General features: G+C 46.6%; 1 protein-coding gene across 1 annotated transcript; it reads right to left on the reverse strand.

Moving 5' to 3' along the window:
* Positions 1–4030: 4030 nt before the first annotated feature.
* On the reverse strand, positions 4031–20488 carry LOC140202353 (prolactin-releasing peptide receptor-like). The gene is made up of 2 exons (XM_072267264.1): positions 20066–20488; positions 4031–5039 (listed from the first exon to the last, which is right to left on the reverse strand). Exons 1-2 carry the CDS (start codon positions 20473–20475, stop codon positions 4406–4408), a joined length of 1044 nt encoding a protein of 347 aa, XP_072123365.1. The 5' UTR covers positions 20476–20488; the 3' UTR covers positions 4031–4405.
* Positions 20489–21887: the final 1399 nt, after the last annotated feature.

Raw genomic sequence — 21887 nt, forward strand, 5'->3', positions numbered from 1 at the left:
ATTTACTTTGAACTTTGAACTTGAGTCACTGCCTTCTTGTTGTCATGACGACCTGCGGGACCAACCAACACACACACACACAGGAAGATTTCACAATCGTTTGACTCAGCACACGGTGGAAACTGAAAAGGCTATAATTCAAAATGCTGACCCTCTCACGGCACTGCATTCACAGCTGCACCAGTCCAGGTGGGGAGTGAGACCATGGTGGCCAGATTCTTCCTGCCCTTCCTAGCAATTTGCTCTTTTTGTTTCAGGTTTCCAACATCAGCGTTTTCTTTATTTTATTGAGAGAACAGGCCCTCCCACCCATCGAGCCGTGCTGTCCAGCAACCCACTTATTTAACCCTAGTCTAATCACAGGACAATTAACCTATTAACTGGTATTGCATTGGACCGTGGGGGGACACCGCAGCACCCAGAGAAAACGCACACACTCACGGAAAGGAACGTACGAACTTCTTACAGAGGATGTCGGAATTGAACTATGAACTCCAAATGTCCCAAGCTGTAAGAGCTTTGCGTTAAACGCTACACAACTGTGATTCAATAGTAGTTACAGATCAGTTTGGACTTTAATTATATCTTGAACAAATACTCATTTTTGTGATAGAATTACAAACTTCTCTCCCTACTTTTACCTACCTACCAACATACACTGGACAACATCAACATCGATTTTGCATCCTGAATACTTTTGGATGCATCTTATGGATTTTGGGCTGCTGATCATGAAAATCACCATGAAATTTCCCTATCATATACATTGTTTTGAAATTGCCTATATTTGTTATTTCAATTCATAATTCAAGTCAGAATAACCAATGCCAAGACTAAGGAAGGCATTCTTGTTCGTCCTCAAATCAACTATGTCATCAATGACAGGAATTTCAAAGAACTTCTAGTGGGACCAGAGAAAATCACATGGAAGGTATTCAAGGATGTTGTCGAAAATGTTCTTGACAACTACAGAGCACCAGACTGTGTGCAGCTGGTTGACAGCATGCTCAAAGCATACAAAACCATGAAGTGCAACAGCAACATGTCACTAAAGATTCATTTTCTGCATTCCCATTTAGATTTCTTCTCTGCAAATCTTGGCGCTGTCAGTGACCAGCATGGTGAAAGGTTTCACCAAGACATTGAGGTCTGGAAAAACGGTATCAGGGCAACTGAAATCCATCAATGCTGGCTGATTATTGTTGGACACTTAAGCACGAAGCCTCAGACACTGGGTACAAATGAAAATCACCAACAAAACATTTTTAGCTTAGTTGAACAATTGCAAAACATCAGCACCACTATGCAATTAAATGTATTATATTCAATAAAAGTTAATTTCTTGTTTCCTACGCGATACAAGTAGTCTGAAATTCTATTTGTGTTCAGCTTCAAGCAGTCTGTCATAAACAAAATAAAAATTCTGAGGCAGCAACACTTTTGAAAACCTTTGTTGTCCAGTGTGTGGTCTGTACCATCCCCGAGATGCTGCTGAAAGCGAGTCTTGCATTTGACTTGTGTCTCACCGTACTGGTGAACGTGATAACAAACTCAATTTGACTTTTGCTCATGCATATACCCTCAGTGGCCATTTTATTAGGTACCTCTTGCACCAACAGTCATTCCACAGTTAAAGTTACTTAGATCACATTTCTTCCACATTCTGATGTTTGATCTGAACAACAACTGAACCTCTTGACCACGTCTGCATGCTTTTATACATTGAGTTGGTGCTACATGATTGGCTGATTGGATATTTGGATTAACGAGCAGGTGGCCACACAACAAACCAGCAAATTTCTCAGAAAGTAAGAATGGTCAGTCAAGCATAAAAACACAAGAGATTCTGCAGATGCTGGAAGTCCAGAGTTACACACACAAAATTCCTGGCTTCTTCCCCCTTCCTTTCCAGTCCTGATGAAGCATCTCAGCCCCAAAATATTGACTATTTATTCCCCTTCATAGACGCTGCCTGACCTGCTGAGTTCCTCCAGCATTTTAAAGAGATTAGATTTATTTGTCATAAGTACACCAAAACATACAGTGAACTGTGTAATGTCAATGACCAACACAGTCCGAGAATGTGCCCGGGGAAGCTCGCAGGCTTCTGGCGCCCGCAACTCACTAACCTTAACCATAGGTCTTTGGATTGTAGGAGGAAACTGGAGCACTCAGAGGAAACCCACATGGTCACAGTCAGCAGCAGGAAATGAACCCCGATCGCAATCGCTGGCGCTGTAAGACGCAGTGGTAACTGCTATGCTAATGTGCCGCCCAACATTTTGTCTGTGCTGATCCAGATCTCCAGCTTCACCGGTCTCTCCTGTGTCTCTTTTTTATTCAGGGTTGCAGATGCCATCGTTTTGTGGTATACACAGCAAAGGAACAAAATATCACATACACAATCACTGCACACTTTTTACATAGGACTACTCGAACAGCCTCATACTTGGGTTATTGACTTCTCGTGGACAAACCATAGAACCAAAATAGAAAATCCGTGTCTCATACAAAAAAATTCCAGTACTTTCACTGAATCGTGACAGCACAGAAAGAGGCCATTCAGCCCATTGCATCTGTACTGATATCTAGAGTCAGGGAGTACAGAAACAGGCCTTTTGGATCATCTAGCCCGTGGTGAACTGTTATCTTCCAGGAGAACAATCCCACCAAACTCTCCTCCACTTCAGCCATAGGGAAAGGTATGAATAGCTGATGTCCCTCCCTGACTCGCCCCACTGAATCGGTCTCAATCAAGTGCTCCCAATCTGATAACCACGGACCCTATGGTTAATGGCAGGATTGGGAGCCCCTGGTTGAGATGAATCATTGATTCATAAAGCTCTGGACCAAGTATTGGAAAATTGGATTAGTATAGATGGGCAATTGGTAGCCAGAAAGGACTGGATGGATCGAAGGGCCTGTTTTTGTGCTGTATGACCCTTTGATTTTATTAGCCCATTGACTAGATAACATTGTTTTCACCTCATCCCAGAAAAACCCTGGTCTCACTCTATTGGAGATTTTATCTTTGTCCTATCCAACCCCACCCTCCCTGTAGCTTGATACCAACTTGTTTCCTCTTCTCCCAGTTAGGACAAGGGTTTTCAACTTGAAACATTGTCTCTGCTTCTCTTTCCATAGATGCTGCCTGACCAGCTGAGCGTTGCTGTTTTATCTCAGATCTCCAGCGTCTGCAGTATTTGATTTTCACTCTTACAAATCACGTTGACCAATTGACAAGCTCTTTTGCCACAGAAGATACCAAAGAGTTGTATCTGATTACACAGTGCACACTCCATGCTGGCATTTGGTCTCCACAAAACATTCCCATTCAGTCTCCTTCATCCATCCACCCAACCAACAGCATTCCCAACCAATCATCTTCAGCCTACATTACCCCTCTGTCACCCAGGACCAGGCAGGATGATAAATGCTTTTCAATACATTACTTCCACATGCAGTTCATCAGTTTCTCCTTTGGTCCAGAGTTAGAGGACAACTGGACTGTAATAGCAGGGAAGGAGATCTTTCAGCCCAATATACATCAAAGGGACATCATACATCATGGGTTTACCCCCACCAACATTGTGTCATGTTCAGAATGCCATGGGTTTCCGCATTCCCAAAGCCTCAGACTGCTCACACCCAGAAAACACACTTGGTGGCCACTTGATTAGGTACAGGAGTGGAAGTCAGTATGAAAAATGCTGCTGCAGCCCATCCACTTCAGGGTTTGACACGTTGTGTGTTCAGAGACGCTCTTCTGCACATCACTGCTGTAACGAGTGGTTATTTGAGTTACTGTCGCCTTCCCGTCGGCTTGAACCAGTCTGTCCATTTTCCTCTGACCTCTCTCATTAACAAGGTGTTTTCACCCACAGAACAACCGCCCACTGGATGTTTTTCTGTTTTTCACACCATTCCCTGTAAACTCTAGAGATTGTTGTGTGTGTGAAAATCCCCCGAGATCAGCAGTTTCTGAGATACTCAAACCACCCTGTCTGGCACCAGCAATCATTCCACGTTCAAAGTCACTTAGATCACATTTCTCCCCCATTCTGATGTTTGGTCTGAACAACACCTGAACCTATTGACCATGGCTGCATGCTTTTATGCACTGAGTTGCTGCCACATGGTTGGCGGATTGGAGACTTGCATTAACGAACAGGCGCACAGGTGTACCTAATAAAGTGGCCACGGAGAGGAAATCCCTTTCATAGCTACAGAAACAGGAAAGTATTGGTTGTGTTGAGTATTTGTTACTTCTCCAGAAACCAGGAGGAGCCACCGGCTGGATGGTCAGTTGGAAAGGACAATGGCAAGTTGGAATTTGACCAAGGTTCACCCAACTCCCAGTGAGACTTTGGCTGTTCAACCAGAGGCTGGGGGTCCCATCTCTGCCTCATAACACGACGCTCACTGCAATGCAGTTGTTAGTTGGGACAATCTTCTTCTTGCAGGCGAACATCTTCTTCAGCTCCGCCCTGAACCGATCGTGGAGCCAGGCGTAGAGGAAGGGATTACAGCAAGCGGATGTCATGGCGGAACAGTGGCACAGGAGCTGGATCAGGTTGAAATACTCTTTGTTGATTAGGCTGATGTCAATATCACGGATGATGTTGAAGACATGAAGAGGGAGCCAACAGGCGCCAAACACGGTCACCACCAGCACCAGGAGCCGGAATATCTTCTTGCGCCTCACCTTCTCCCACCTCTCTTGGCCATGCGTGGCATTCCCGGGGACCACGCGGTTCTTCAGCTTCAGGGTGATGCGGAGGTAGGACAGGGAGACAGCCGAGAGCGGGAGGATGTAGGTGATGATCAGGGTGCTGTAGGCGTAGGCCAGGTGCTCCTTCTCCTTCCTCACCCAGAACTCCTCGCAGATGGTCTGGTCTTGGTCCCGGAACTCGATGTGGTAGGTATGCGCAAACGCGGGCGCTGCCAGGCCACAGGACAGGAGCCAGATTCCGGCCAGGATGTAGGTGCAGGTCCCAATGGAGATGCGCTTCTTCAATGGGTGCACGGTGGCATAATATCTGTGAAAGCAAATGAAAGGAGCATTCAGTCCATACCGGCACCTTCCCTGTTCAGCACTCTCCAGAAACTGGAAAAATATTTCATACCAGAATCAAATTTCTTATCAATGGCTTACTTAATGTTAAATTTATCATTTTGCAGCAGGACGACAGTGCAAAAGCATAAAAAAATCTTAAAAATAACAAAAATTAAAAAATAGTGTCTAAAACAAGGAATAGCAAGATAGGTGGTATTCGTCTCACTCACACACACACACACACACACACACACACACACACACATACATGTGCGCACGCGTTTCAAATTCCTGGGTGTTAACGTCTCTATTTCCTGAGGAGACTGAGGTCCTTTAACATCTGCCGGACGATGCTGAGGATGTTCTACGAGTCTGTGGTGGCCAGTGCTATCAGGTTTGCTGTTGTGTGCTGGGGCAGCAGGCTGAGGGTAGCAGACACCAACAGAATCAACAAACTCACTCATAAGGCCAGTGATGTTGTGGGGATGGAACTGGACTCTCTCACGGTGGTGTCTGAAAAGAGGATGCTGTCCAAGTTGCATGCCATCTTGGACAATATCTCCCATCCACTACATAATGTACTGGGTGGGCCCAGGATTACATTCAGCCAGAGACTCATTCCACCGAGATGCAACACAGAGCGTCATAGGGAGTCATTCCTGCCTGTGGCCATCAAACTTTACAACTCCTCCCTTGGAAGGTCAAACACCCTGAGCCGATAGGCTGGTCCTGGACTTATTTCCTGGCATAATTTACATATTATTATTGAATTATTTATGGTTTTATATTGCTATATTTATACTCTGTTCTTGGTTGGTGCGACTGTAATGAAACCAAATTTCCCCCGGGATCAATAAAGTATGACTGTGACTATGACTATCTCTGAAGGTCTATCCTGGGCCCAACACATTGATGTAATTATGAAGAAGGCACACAAGGGGTCATATTTCATTAGGAATTGGAGGAGATTTAGTATGTCACCAAAGCTACTCACAAGTTTCTAGATATACCTTCTAACTGTCCGGAATGCAGTGGCCACTGGGCAGGATCAGAAAAGGCTGCGGAGGGTTGTAAACTCAGCCAGCTCTATCACGGGCACCAGCCTGAGTGCCTACCTCAGCAATTTAGGAACAGCTTCCTCCCCCACCGCCCCCCCCCCCCCGCCCCACCAACATCAGATTTCTGAAAAGTCTATGAACCAATCCATGAATCTCAGCCAGGCCTATCATAAGCACCAGCCTCCCCACCATCGAGGACACCTTCAAAAGGCAATGGCTCAGAAAGGCAGCATCCATCAATAAGATCCTCACCATCCTCTTCTCATCACTACCATCAGAGGGGACCAGCTTCTTCCCTTCTGCCATTAGATTTCTGAACGGTCCATGAACCGACCTTTGAACACTACCCCACTATCTCAGCTCTCTTTATACGCTGCTTATTCCATTTAATTCTTTTAATATATAAACACCACAAAGTCTGCAGATGCTGGAAAACCAGAGCAACACACACAAAATGCTGGAGGAACTTGGCAGGTCAGGCAGCATCTATGGAAATGAGTAAACAGTCAACGATTTGGGCCGAGACCCCTCTTCAGGACCGAGAAGGAAGGGGGAACGCCAGAATAAAAAGGTGGGGGGGAGAGGAAAGAGGCTAGGTGGAAGGTGATTGGTGAATCCAGGTGGGTGGGAAAGGTCAAGGGATCTGATAGGAGCAGAGTGCACCATGGGAGAAAGGGAAGGAGGAGGGGACCCGGGGGAAGGCATAGGAAGTTTGTATATTTCCTACTGTATCATTTACTGTATATATTGCACTGTATTGCTGCCACAAATTTCATGATGTACGTCAGTGATATTAAACCTGAAACACACACAAAATGCTGGAGGAACTTGGCAGGTCAGGCAGCGTCTATGGAAATGAGTAAACGGTCGATGTTCCAGGCTGAGACCCCTCAACCTGAAGAAGGGTCTCAACCGGAAACCTCGACTGCCCATTTCCATAGAAGCTGCCTGGTCTGCTGAGTTCCTCCGACATCTTGTGCATGTTGTTCTGGAGTGACGGTATCTGCAGGGTTTTTTCTGTGTTTGTGATATTAAGTCTGATTCTGATTTTCAGTCACTCAGCAGGATTTTAAGCCAGATTGGATCAGTAGCATTTCCTCCAGGAGGCTGATGACCGATCATGATTAACCTTTCATCAAGCTGAAGTGGATGTCACAGCAGGCTGAAGAAATTACTTGTGAGATAATAAGACAGCGCTGGCTGATGTGGCCTTGTAATGGATGAGAACAGTTAGTGACATTAAGAACATAATGTTTCCTGGTACTGCATGAGCTGTCAATTTATCTCTGAATCTATGACAGGTGAGACTATCTCCAACTGGTGTAGACTTAACAGTTATAACCAACCAACAGTTATAACCAAAAAGAGTGATCAGCAGCACTGGGGCTCCACAGGGGACTGTCTTGTCTCCCTTTCTTTTCACCATTTACACCTCGGACTTCAACTACAGCACAGAGTCTTGTCGTCTTCAGAAGTTTTCGGATGACTCTGCCATAGTTGGATGCATCAGCACGGGAGATGAGGCTGAGTACAGGGCTACGGTAGGAAACTTTGTCACATGGTGTGAGCAGAATTATCTGCAGCTTAATGTGAAAAAGACTAAGGAGCTGGTGGTAGACCTAAGGAGAGCTAAGGTACCGGTGACCCCTGTTTCCATCCAGGGGGTCAGTGTGGACATGGTGGAGGATCACAAATACCTGGGGATACAAATTGACAATAAACTGGACTGGTCAAAGAACACTGAGGCTGTCTACAAGAAGGGTCAGAGCCGTCTCTATTTCCTGAGGAGACTGAGGTCCTTTAACATCTGCCGGACGATGCTGAGGATGTTCTACAAGTCTGTGGTGGCCAGTGCTATCAGGTTGGCTGTTGTGTGCTGGGGCAGCAGGCTGAGGGTAGCAGACACCCAACAGAATCAACAAACTCATTCGTAAGGGCAGTGATGTTGTGGGGATGGAACTGGACTCTCTCACGGTGGTGTCTGAAAAGAGGATGCTGTCCAAGTTGCATGCCATCTTGGACAATGTCTCCCATCCACTACATAATGTACTGGTTGGGCACAGGAGTACATTCAGCAAGAGACTCATTCCACCGAGATGCAACACAGAGCGTCACAGGGAGTCATTCCTGCCTGTGGCCATCAAACTTTACAACTCCTCCCTTGGAGGGTCAGACACCCTGAGACAATAGGCTGGTCCTGGACTTATTTCCTGGCATAATTTACATATTACTATTTAACTGTTTATGGTTTTATTACTATTTATTATTTATGGTGCAACTGTAACGAAAACCAATTTCCCCCAGGATCAATAAAGTATGACTATGACTATGGTTTGTTTTAAATAGTAACACACACAAAATGTTGGAGGAACTCTAGCAGGTCAGGCGATATCTATGGAGAGGAATTAACCACCAACATTTTGGGTCAAGCCCCTTCATCAGGACGGGAGAGGAAGGAGACTGAAGCCAAAATAAGAAGGAGTATAAGCTGGCAGGTGATAGGCGAGACCAGCTGAGGGGGGAAGGTAGGACAAAGTAAGAAGCTGGGAGGTGATAGGCAGAAGAGGTAAAAGGCTGATGAAGAGGGAATCTGACAGGAGAGGACAGTGGACCATGGGAGAAAGGGAAGGAGAAGAGACCCCAGAGGGGAGGTGATGGGCAGGTGGAGAGAAGAGAAGAGTCAAGAGGGGACCCAGAATATGGAATGGAAAAAACAGGGAAGGTGGGGGTAGGGGGAGTTGTGGACAACTTACCGGAAGTAGTAAGAGAAATTGATGTTCATGCCATCATTGTCTGTGAAGCCACAAATGGATCACAGATTTTATAGGAAACAGCCATGGCTGTGTGTGTGGTTATTCTTCCAGAGTGAGTGAGCATTGAGAGTCGGTTTATATTTGTAAATGGGGATCTGATTGAAACGTATAAGATTATTAAGGGATTGGACACGCTGGAGGCAGGAAGCATGTTCCTGCTGATGGGTGAGTCCAGAACCAGAGGCTACAGTTTAAGAATTAGGGGTAGGCTATTTAGAATGGAGTTGAGGAAAAACTTTTTCACCCAGAGAGTGGTGGATATATGGAATGCTCTGCCCCAGAAGACAGTGGAGGCCAAGTCTCTGGATGTTTTCAAGAAAGAGATGGATAGAGCTCTTAAAGATAGCGGAATCAAAGGTTATGGGGATAAGGCAGGAACTGGATACTGATTGTGGATGATCAGCCATGATCACAGTGAATGGTGGTGCTGGCTCGAAGGGCCGAATGGCCTACTCCTGCACCTATTGTCTATTGCAAGCCAGTTGTTGGTCTTCACTATGCCTGGAAACTCCTGGTGGATCAGAGAGAGAAGATCCCTTCCAGTTGTCTCCCCCCTCCCACCCAGTTATCCCAGATGTGATCCTCTCTCTCTCTCTGTTCCAACAGGAAACCAATGATGTTGACCTGGGGAAGAGACCGGCCTGGGCCAGGAAATCTCGCAGGATCCGAGCCAACACAGCCTCTGGGCACAAGAGCCGGCTGGTGGAGACTTGGCTTGATGCTCAACCAATGCTGCCATTCCTCTCAGTTCAGGACAGAAAAGCCAAGTTGGATCCCATTGCAATTTGAACCTCAGACTTTCTGAATCAAACACTCTCCTAACACATATCATAGAACATTCCAGCACAGTACAGGCCTTTCGTCTCACAATATTGTGCCAACCCTTAAAAATACGCCAAGATCAACCTAGCACTTCCCTCTCAAATAGCCCATCATTTTTCTATCGTCCATGTGCCTATTTAATATTTAATGTCCTGACGAAGGGTCTCGGCCTGAAACGTCGACTGTACCTCTTCCTAGAGATGCTGCCTGGCCTGCTGCGTTCACCAGCAACTTTGATGTGTGTTCCCTATTTAATAGTTTATAACGTATCTGCCTCTGCCTTCACCTCGACAGAATCAGAATCAGGTTTAATATCACTGGCATGTGTCGTGAAATTTGTTAACTTAGCGACAGCAGCACAATGCAATACATAATAATACTGAAAGAAGAAAATAAATAAGTAAATCAGTTACAGTAAGTATATATATATATATATAGAATAGATTAGAAATAGTGCAAAAACAGAAGTCATATATATTTTGAAAATAGTGAGGTAGTGTCCAAGGGTTCAATGTTCATTTAGGAATCTGATGGCAGAGGGGAAGAAGCTGTTCCTGAATCACTGAGTGTGTGCCTTTAGGCTCTGTACCTCTTTCCTGATGGTAACAGTGAGAAGAGGGCATGCCCTGGGTGATGGGGGTCCTTAAAAATGGATGTTGCCTTTCTGAAGCACCACACCTTGAAGATGTCTTGGATACTACAGAGGCCAGTACCCATGTTGGAGCTGACTAATTTTACAACTTTCTGTAGCTTCTTTCGGTCCTGTGCAGTAGCACCCTCCCCCAACCCCAGTCAGAATACTTTCCATGGTACATCTTATAGAGGTTTTTGACTGTCTTAGCAGACAAACCAAATTTCTTCAAGCTCCTCGTGAAATATAGCCTACCTGATGGTAACAGTGAGAAGAGGGTGCATCCCGGGTGATGGGAATCCTCAATGATGGATGCAGCCTTTCTGAGGCACTGCTCCTTGAAGATGTCTTGGATACTACAGAGGTCAGTACCCATGATGGAGCTGACTAATTTTACAACTTTCTGTAGCTTCTTTTAGTCCTGTGCAGTAGCACCTCCCCCATCCCAGACAGTGATACATCCTGTCAGAATGTTCTTCGCGGTTCATCTGTAGAGGTTTTTGAGTGTTTTAGGTGACAAACCAAATCTCCTCAAACTCAGCCGCTGTCTCCCCTTCTTTCTAACTGCATCGATATGTTGGGACCAGGTTAGATCCTCAGAGATCTTGACACCCAGGAACTTGAAGCTGCTCACTCTCTCCACTTCTGATCCCTCTATGAGGATTGGTATGTGTTCCTACGACTTACCTTTCCTGAAGTCCACAATCAGCTCTTTGGTCTTACTGTCGTTGGAGTACAAGGTTGTTGCTGCGACAGCACTCAACTAGCTGGTATATCTCACTCCAGTATGTTCTTTCATCTCCATCTGAGATTCTACCAACAATGGTTGTATCATCAGCAAATTTATAGATGATATTTGAGCTATGCCTAGCCACACAGTCATGGGTATAGAGAGAGTAGAGCAGTGGGCTAAGCACACATCCCTGAGGTGCACCAGTGCTGATCGTCAGTGAGGAGGAGGCATTATCACCAATCTGCACAGATTGTGGCTTTCTGGTTAGGATCCTATTGCACTTTCCACACACCCACCACTCTGTACAAAAATATTATCTCTGACATCTCCCTATACTTTCCTTCAATCACCTTAAAATTATCCCCCTTTGTATCAGTCATTTCTGATCTGAGAAAAAAAACTTCTAACTAACCTGAAATATATATTCCTACATTATTAAAGACCAAAAGATATAGGAGCAGAATTAGGCCACTAACCCCATCAAGTCTGCTCCACCATTTCATCACGGCTGATCCAATCTTCCTCTCAGCCCCAGTCTCCTGCTTTCTCCCTGTATCCTTTCATTCCCTGACCAATCAAGAATCTATCAACCTCTGCCTTAAATGTACATAAAGGCTTGGCCTCCACAGGTACCTGTGGTAGCAAATTCCACAGATTCACCACTCCATGGCTAAAGAAATTCTACCTCATCTCTGTTCTAAAAGGATGCCCCTCTATTCTGAGGCTGTGTTCTCTGGTCTTAGACTTTCCGATCATAGGAAGCATCCTCTCCACATCCACTCTATCACAGCCTTTCACCATTCAATAGGTTTCAATGAAGTCACCTCTCATTCTTCTGAATTCCAGTGGATACAGGTCCAGAGCCATCAAACACTTCATATGACAAGCCATTCAATAGTAGAATAATTTTTGAGAACTTCCTTTGATCCCTCTCCAATGTCAGCACATCCTTTCTAAGATAAGGGGCCCAAAAACTGCTCACAATACTCCAAGTGAGGCCTCAAGTCTCAACGTTACATCTTTGCTTTTATATTCTAGTCCTTTTGAAATGAATACTAACATTGCATTTGCCTTCCTCAAGGACTCAACCTGCAAATTAAACTTTAGGGAAACCTGCACAAGGACTCCCAAGTCCCTTTCTGCCTCAGTTTTTTTGTATTTTCTCTCTTTTAGAAAATAGACCCTCTACTTCCTCAAAACTATCTGCTCCTCCATCTATCTTCATATCGTCTGCAAACTTTGCAACAAAGCCAACAATTCCATCATTCAAATCATTGACGTATAAAGTAAAAAGAATTGGTCCCAACACAGACCTCTGTGGAACATCACTAGTCAACGGCTGCCAGCCAGAAAAGGCTCCCTTTATTCCCACTCTTTGCCTCTTGTCAATCTGCCACTGCTTTATCCATGCTAGAATCTTTCCTGTAATACCATGGGCTCACAGCTTGTTAAGCAGCCTCATGTGTGGCACCTTTTCAAATGCCTTCTGAAAATCCAAATACATAACATCTACTGATTCTCCTTTGTCTATCCTGCTTGTTATTTCTTCAAAGAATTCTAACGGATTTGTCAGGCAAGAATTTCCCTTAAAGAAATACAAGTAATTAATCGTCAAGGAAATCCATGCCTCCAAGTACCCTGAGATCTTATCCTTAATAATCAACTCCAACATCTTCCCGACCGCTGAGGTCAGACTAGCTGGCCCACAGTTTCCTTCCTTCTGCCTCTCTCCCCTCTTGGCACAAGAAGCCCGTGGATCGACCCATCAGAATGACCTTTTTATTCTGGTATCTTCCCCCTTCCTTCTCGATCTTGGGGAAGGATTGCAGCCCAAAAAGTCTGTTTATTCGCCTCCCATAGATGCTGCCTGACCTGCTGAGTTCCTCCAGAATTTTGTGTGTGTCACAGTATAGGGAACTTCTCCTACCACGGAGGGATGGGCCAGGTTGGAGGAGGTAGTCCCTCAATTATTGTTCTTGCAGTGGTCACAGAGGCGGAGGAGTGCTTACAGGACTGTTTTGAGTTGGTGGACTAGACAATATTCAGGGCTTCATCTTCGGGTCTGAATGAATATGCCACAGTTGTCATCAACTCCATCAAGACCTGTGTGGATAAGTGTGTGCCTTCGAGAACATACCAGACATACCCAAACCAGAAGCTGTGGATGTACCAGGAGTCTGATCTGTGGCAGGCAAGACCGGTGATCCCCAACTGTACAAGTCTTCCAGGTACGACCCAAGGAAGGTTATTTTAAAGGTGAATAAACATTTCTGATTGAGGTTAGCGGCAGAATTGGATGCACAACAGCTCTGGCAGGGTTTGCAGGCCATTACCGTCTACAAAATGAAACCTAACCTCATAAATCTCGGTGACACCTCACTCCCAGATGAGCTCAACACCTTTTATGCGCACTTCCAAAGGGGGATAAAACTACACCTGTGCGAATTCCTGCAGCACCTGGTGACCCTGTGATCTGCCTCAGAGGCCGACATCAGGCTGTCTTTCACAAGGGCAAACCCTTGCAAGGTGTCAGGCCCTAATGTAGGCCTCTGAAAACTTGTGCCAACCAACTGGGAGTGTTCAAGGACAACTTCAATCTCTCACTGCTGTAGTCAGAGGTCCGCACCTGCTTGAAATGGGTGCCAGTGCCCAAGAAGAGCAGGGAGGCTTGCCTCAACAACTACCACCCAGTGGCGCTCACATCCACTGCGATGTAGTGCTTCCAGAGGTTGCTCTTGGCTAGAATGAACTCCTGCCTGAGAAAGGATCTGAACTCACTGCGATTTGCCTATGACCACAACAGGTCTACTGCAGATGCAGTCTCACTGGCTCTCCACTCGGCTTTCGATCATCCCGACCAAAGCATTATGTACGACAGGCTGCTGTTTATTGACTTCAGCTCAGCATTCAACACAATCACGCCCTCAGTTCTAATCAACAAGCTCCAAAACCCGGGCCTCTGTACCTCCCTCCGCAACTGGATCTTTGACTTCCTCACTGGGAGACCACAGTCAGTGAGGAACGGAAATGACATCTTCTCCTCGCTGACAGTCAACACCAGCACGCCTCGAGGACGCCTGCTTAGCCCACTGCTCTACTCTCTACACCCACGACTGTGTGGCCAGGCACAGGTCAAATGCCATCTATAAATTTGTCAACTACACAGCTGTTGTTGGCAGAATTTCAGGTGGTGTTGAGGAGATGTGCAGGAGCAAGAGATCAGTTGGTTGAGCAGTGTGACAGCAACAACCTAGATTTCAATGTCAGTAAGACGAAGGAATTGATTGTGGACTTCAGGAAGTACAAGTCGAGGGAACACACTCCCATCCTCGTTGAGGGGTCAGAAATGGAAAGGGTGAGAGGTTTCAAGTTCCCGGCTGTCAACATCTCTGAGGATCTGTCCTGAGCTCAATGTACTGATGCAATCAAAAAGAAGGCACAACAGTGGCTATATTTCATTAGGAGTTTGAGCAGATTTGGTATGCTGCCAAAGACACTCGCAAATTTGTACTGATGTACTGTGGAGAGCATTCTAACTATGTTGCCTCACTGTCTGGTATGGGTTGGGGGGTGGGGAGGTGTTGCTACATAGGACCAGAAAAAGGTGCAGAAAGTTGTGAATTCAGTCAGTCCATCATGGGCACTAGCCTCCCCAGTGTGGAGGACATCTTCAAGGAGCGATGCCCCAAAGAGGTGGCATCCATCATTAAGTATCCCCCCATCACCCAGGACATGCCCTCTTCCCAAAGACACTCGCAAATTCCTACAGATGTACCACGGGGAGCATTCTAACTGGCTGCATCACCGTCTGGCATGGAGGGGCCACTACACAGGACCGAAAAAAGCTGCAGAGAGCTGTGAACTTAGTCAGCTCCAGCATGGGCACCAGCCTCTGTAGTACCCAGGACATCTTCAAGGAGCGATGCCTCAGAAAGGCTGCATCAATTATTAAGGACCCCCATCACCCAGGCCTCTTCTCATTGCTACCGTCAGGATTCCATTGGTAGGAGGATTGGGGCAGCACAGTCACGTAGCAGTTAGCGTTACAATATTACAGCACCAGTGACCCAGGTTCATTCCCACCGCTGCCTGTAAGGAGTTTGTATGTTCTCCCCGTGACTGTGTAGGTTTCCTCTTGGGTACTGCGGTTTCCTCCCACAGTCCAAAGATGTACCAGTTAGTAAATGAATTGGTCATATGGGTGCAATTGGGTCTTGTTGAGCTGGAAGGGCCTGATTGTGTGCTGTATCTCTAAAAAAATAACTAGAGTGCACCAGTTACACAAGAGTAGAGTGCTTTTTCTGCCCAGCGTTGTAGGGAATTGGAATGTGATGTATGAATTTTGAGAGAAACTAGATTCAGGAAGATTCTTTAGAAGAGGAACCAACAAAAAAGTTAAGACGAAGGGTTTGGGGATCTGTGGATAAAGGAGATGAAACAATCAGATTGATTTTTAAAAAAAAATAGCCCCTACCTGACGGGACGAATGGCCTCTTTCTCGACTGAATTCACGGTGGGGTTAGTAAGACTTGTCAGTAGTGAGAGGGGGCAATTGCAAGGGGGATGTGAGAGGCAAGTATTTTACACGGAGAATGTTGGGTTCCCGGAACGTGCTACCTGGATGGTGGTAAAGGCAGATATGTTTGGTACTTTTGTGAGGAAAATGGAGGTATATGGACAATGTGTGCGCAGAAGAGTTAGTTTAGTTGGCCATTTGATAATTAATTTAATTGGATCAGCACAAGATTGTGGGTCGAAGGACCTTTTCCTGTGCGGTACTGTTCTATGTTCTAATATCTTAAAAAAGAGGTAGTATTACGGATCAACAATATTCCTCTAACGGAGACGATGGGAATAACGTTTACTGCTCCAAATGAAATTACGTTTTCTCCACAGCAGCTGATCGGAACCACAGCCACAGTCAATTGGACATCCACTCCTGACAGCCTGCAAAACTCCACTCACTGAGAAGCGCCGGTCGAGCACGCAGCCTGGTACAGCCGTTCCCATCTATTCTTTTACTTTTTAATTTACGTTATTTTTTGTATTTTTTTCTCTCACGGTAACACGTCGAAGCTGCACCCTCTCTAACATGCTGGTAGAGAGAGTTTTATTTGGGTTTTCTTTAGCGCTGGAAATGGTTACATCCCGACACGCGGGACAGAAGCAAGGTCGCATTGTGTATTCCACGGAGCAGCAAATTCCGGTCGGCTTAGCGAACAGAGCGGTGGACACGCCTGCTGAAATCCGGAGGAAAACACACAAAGGGGGATCACAAAGCCGAGGAAAGAGGACCGGCTCGAGACAACAGAGACTTTTGGAGAAGAGGAGTTCGGTGGGTAATACCGTTCCGGCTGACCGGCAGTGCACCGAGAGCGGTAAGCGGCGCGAAGGAGTGGGGTGCTTACTGATCTGGCTAACAACGGATGGTGCAATCCGGGGCATATTACAATCGAGGAACGTGTTTGCAGACTGGATATTGAACTTTTTACTGTTGGACTTCGGCCACATTCCACCGTGATACAACACTGGGCGGCACAGGAGGTCGTTCCTGCCTGTGGCCATCGAACTTGCAGCTCCTCCCGTGGAGGGTCAGACACCCTGAGCCAATAGACTGGTCCTGGATTTACTCTCCATCTGGCATAGTTTGCATTTTGGTGTTTGATTGTTGGGGGGTTTTGTATTGCTATATTTACGCTCTATTCTTGGTTGGTGCGGCTGTAACAAAACCAAATTTTCCTCGGGATTAATAAAGTATATCTATCTACCTATCTCGTTCCTTTGTTTGATCTTGTCAGTAGCCCGCACCAGGGAATCCTATTTAGCAGTGTAGAATTTTTAAAACACACAAAGCTTCAATAATGTGCATTCTACTCAGTACAATGTGTAGAGGAATGCTTTCCAAGAAAATGGATACATGAATGCACAACTGATTACAGGTTAGACCACTTCAAACCTGTTGCGATATTTAATACAACCAGAATCAGGTTTATTATCATAGATCATAGTAATTTTATGTATTGTACTGCACCGCTGCCGCTGATAAAATCTGATTTCATGACATACGTGAGTGATGATAAACCTGATTCTGATCTGGGTCTCTACTGTGGACTGACAGTGGGAAGGGGGCAGGGAGAGGGGAATCATGGTTGGGAAAAGGGGAAGGGAGAGGGAAGTACCAGAGAGACATTCTGTAATGATCAATAGATCAATTGTTTGGAATCAAATGAGCTTACCTGGTGTCTCAGGGCTGACTGTGTCTGCACCTCTGCCACCTCCCCACCCTCGGCACTCCTCTGCCACCTCCCCACCCATGGCACTCTTCTGCCACCTGCCCCACACCCTTGGCACTCCTCTGCCACCTGCCCCACACCCTTGGCACTCCTCTGCCACCTCCCTACCCTTGGAACTGCTCTGCCACCTCCCCACACCCTTGGCACTCCTCTGCCACCTGCCCCACACCCTTGGCACTCCTCTGCCACCTCCCCACCCTTAGCACTCCTCTGCCACCTGCCCCACACCCACGGCACTCCACCCTCAACATATCCAACACTCTGTTCTTGATACATTTACAGACTTGCTCTCCACTCCACGCTAACAAATACAGTGCTGTGCAAAAGGCAGGCACCCTAGCTATACATGAATGTCTTTAAATTTGTTGTTTTATGGCAGCAGTGCAGTGCAACACAAAAATGACTCAGTTACTATAAAAATATAACTAAATAGAGCAAAAGAGGAATCGCGAAGCAGTGTTCATGGACTGTACAGAAATCGACATGGTGTAGTGGTTAGCACAACCATTTAAAGTGCCAACAACCCGGGTTCAATTCCGGCCACTGTCTGTGAGGAGTTTGTTCGCTTTCCCCGTGATCTCGTGGGTTTCCTGCTGGTTCTCTGGTCGGTAGGTTAATTGGTCATTGTAAATTGTCCTGTGATTAGGCGAGAGTTAAATTGGGGTTTGCTGGCTCGAAGGGCCGGAAGGGCCTGTTCCTTCCTCATCTTAGTGAATAAATAAGGAGGGAAGAAGCTGTTCCTGAAACGCTGAGTGTCTTCAGGCTCCTGCACTTCTTCCCCAATGGGAAGGGGACATGTCCCTGGATGCTGAGGGTCATTAATGACTGTTCTGACTATTCCTTATCCATGATAATTTTTCATCTCCTTGCAAACTGTGTGCATATTTACTTAAAAACAATCACAGTTTCCAAACCCCACCGATTGGAAATCCAGAGCAACACACAGACAAAATGCTGGAGGAACTCAGCAGATCGGGCAGCGTCTGTGGAGGAGAATACACAGTCGACATTTCAGGCCAAGACCCTTCATCACGAGAGGAGAGGAAGGGGGAAGAAGCCAGAATAGAAAGGTGGAGGGAGGGGATGGAGTGCAAGCTGGCAGGTGATGGGTGAGACCGGGTGAGGGGGAAGGTGGGTCAGGGGGGCTGACTGGTGGAAAAGGTAACGGTCTGAAGGAGGAGGAATCTGCTCGGAGAGGACAGTGACCAGTCCTGCAGGCTTTACCCCTTCTCCTCCGCACACCCACCTTCTCATTCCGGCTTCTGCCCCCTTCCTTTCCAGTCCTGCTGAGGGGGTCAGCTGTGTATTCCTCAGCACAGACGTCACCTGACCTGCTGACTTCCTCCGGCATTCTGCTTCTCTCAATGTTTCCAAATTCACAAAGACCGCTCAGAATCAGAATCAGGTTTAATACCACCGGCACATGGCGAGGACTTCTCATCTTCCTTCCCAGTCCGGTTAAAGGGTCTCGGCCCGAAATATTGACTCGTTATTCATTTCCGTAGATGCTGCCTGACCCGCTGAGTTCCTCCACCATCCTGTGTGTGTTGCTCTGGATTTCCAGCGTCTGCTGACTTTCTCATGTTTGTGAGCATAAGTCGTGAAATTTATTGTTAAGTGGCGGCAGTATATTGCAATACATAATAAAAACTGTAAATTACAGTAAGTATATAGCTATATGTGTGTGTGTGTGTGTGTGTGTGTGTGTGTCTGTCTGTCTGTCTATATATATATATATATATATATATATATATATTCTTCATGATTGTCGCCACCTTTTTGAGATTTGGCTCCTTGAAGAAGTCCTGGTTGACGCTGGGGAGGCCGGTGCCCATGATTGGGCGGACTGAGTGAAAAAGCTAATTAATAGCTCATCTTTATCCTAGAAGGGGGACCCTCATTTTTTAAAAAAAATATTGACCCTTACTTCCCAAATTCTCCGAGAAGAAGACTCATTCTCTCCACATCCGCGGTTAATTTATGTCACGGGAAATAAAAACGTGTCAAGGAGGACGGACTAATCTTGGAGAGATCAAAGCACGAATAAGTTAATACCTGGACTCCATGGGTTAAATGACAAAACAATCACAAATGAAGGCTTCATCAAAATGTTGACGATATTAAGAGGAAATTATTGGGGGCTGTGGAGACGGGAAATTAAACTACCCTGACGATGGGTCTCAGCCAAAACGTCGACTGTTTATTCGTCTCCATTAGGGGTTCCCAATCTCTTTTTACCCCTGGATCAAATCATTAAGCAAAGGGTCGAGCGGCACACACGACACGCTGGAGGAACTCAGCAGGCCAGGCAGCATCTGTGGAGAAAAGTACAGTCGATGTTCCCGGCCGCAACTCTTCGGCAGGACGAAGGGTCGTGAACCCGAGGCTGGGAACCCCTGGTAGACGCTGCCTCCAGCACTTTGTGTGTGGTGCTCTGGATTTCCAGCATCTGCAGAAGCTCTTGTGCGTGCTCTGTGTAAAAAAAACTTCACCTGAATATCTACCTTGAATTTTCTCCCCTCTGACCTTCAATGCTTGCCCTCTAGTATTTGACTTTTCAACCTTGGGGGGAAGGAGATCGGCTGTCTACGACTCTCGGCGTTACAGATTTCGGAACAGAACCCAACGCAGCACGGGGCCGAGCCCGGCTGACAATTACCTGTCCACAGCAATGGCTGTGAGGGTGAAGACGGACACGTAGACTGTCACCGGCTGCATGAGGAAGACGAAGTAGCACATGAACTTGCCGAAGACCCACCCTCGCGGGTGGAAGGCGTAGGCGAGCGTGAACGGCACGCAGGTCGCGCACATCAGCATGTCAGAGAAGGCCAGGTTGCCGATGAAGAAGTTGGTGACGTTGTGCATCTTCTTGGTCTTGCAGATGACGTAGAGAAGAAGGTAGTTGCCGAAGATCCCGATGAAGACCACCAGCACGTAGCAGGGAACGATGAGGGGCTTGTACGACTGGATCAGCTCCAGCCCCGTGAACTGCGATTGGCCGTTGGTGCTGTCCACCAGCGGAACCTGATAGGCCGTGCTGTTGGTCGGAGACGTGCTCCAGCTCTCCATCTCTCTGTCCAACGCTGCTCTTCCTCCCAGTGGCAACCCCTACTGACTGGACAATCCTCTCCTCGCTTCCCAGTCCCTCCCGGCCGGATAACTCCGTCCCCTCCCTCTTCCCAACTTTCTATTGATCTCGTTGTCTCTAATGAAGTCAATCAAGTCCCCCCACCCACCCCGTTGCTGCCGACCCCTCCAATCCCCAAGTCTGTATATTGTTGCTTGTCCCCAGGGATTACTGGGACATCATTGTTTGGTAGCAATCTGAACCGGGCGGGGAGCACAGCCAAACCTTTCCAAAACTCGGGCGCCCTGGCGACGCTGTCACAATCCCGTCAGCTTCAATTCCCCCGTCTCAGCCTCCCTTGCTACCTTAATGTGGGCGGAATTCCTTTCTCGACGCCTGCGGAGAGATAACAGCAGAGACAGTCCATCAAATTCAGAAATCTTGTCCCAAAAGAGTTTAACTACCATTAAAAAGAAATTATAACCGTGCACTTGTAATCGTGTTCGAAATTCTCGTCATACCGCATCTCCGTATCGTGGCAATAGTCAGGAAATTGGACAAAGGAAGAAAGTGAACAGTTCGTTTCGTCTCCTTTCTCTCTTTTTCTAGTCCACATTCCCATACCTCCGTCTGGTACCTCTTCCCGTTCCCTTTTCTCCCATGGTCCTCTCTCTTCTCCTATCAGATTCCTCCTTCTTCAGCGCTTTACCTTTTCCACCTATCCCTTCCCAGCTTTTTACTTTATCTCCCCCCTGCCTCCACCCACCCACCTTCCCCCCTCACCTGGTCTCACCCATCACCGGCCAGCTCCCACCTGTTACCCCCCCCCACCCCATCTTCTTATTCCGGCTTCAGCACCCTTCCTTTCCAGTCCTGATGGAGGGTCTCGGTCAGGAACATCGACTCTGTCCTCTCCACAGATGCTGCCTGACCTGCTGCGTGTTTCCAGCTCTCTGGATTTCCAGCATCTGTTTATAAAATCCCTTGTGTTTAATATTTGGTGGCTCTTCCGGGGAAGGAGAGTCCAACTGAAGCATTAACTATTTCTCTCTCCACAGACGCTGCCTGACCTGCTGCGTGTTTCCAACATTTTCAGTTTTTTTTAAAAAATCAGATTTCTAGCATCTGCAGTTTTTTGTTCTGTAATTTATCCCGATAATTTATACTGAACGTAGCTCTTAAATTCTAACCATTCCTCACCGGAATTGAATGCAAATCTCTGATTCACCATGTCGACCCCCCACCTGAACAAGTAAAAATAACTAAAATTTAAAATGCCTGACATCTGATTTAAGTTCAGAAAATTCAGCAGGTCAGACACCATCTGCAGAGAGAGAAACAGTTAACGTTAAGGCCTTTTCAAAAATACAAACGATTGAGTATTGCTGAGTGGAAAATCAGGGGGGTCGGGTAG

Source organism: Mobula birostris, chromosome 8, assembly GCF_030028105.1.
Source record: "Mobula birostris isolate sMobBir1 chromosome 8, sMobBir1.hap1, whole genome shotgun sequence".
NCBI classification, from domain to species: domain Eukaryota; kingdom Metazoa; phylum Chordata; class Chondrichthyes; order Myliobatiformes; family Myliobatidae; genus Mobula; species Mobula birostris.

Excerpts from the sequence above, each read along its gene's own strand:
- LOC140202353 (XM_072267264.1), bottom strand. The coding sequence starts at position 20,475 with ATGGAGAGCTGGAGCACGTCTCCGACCAACAGCACGGCCTATCAGGTT. Across the intron at positions 5,040-20,065 it reads ACAGCCATTGCTGTGGACAG|ATATTATGCCACCGTGCACC; the intron begins GTAATTGTCAGC and ends TTGCTTTCACAG.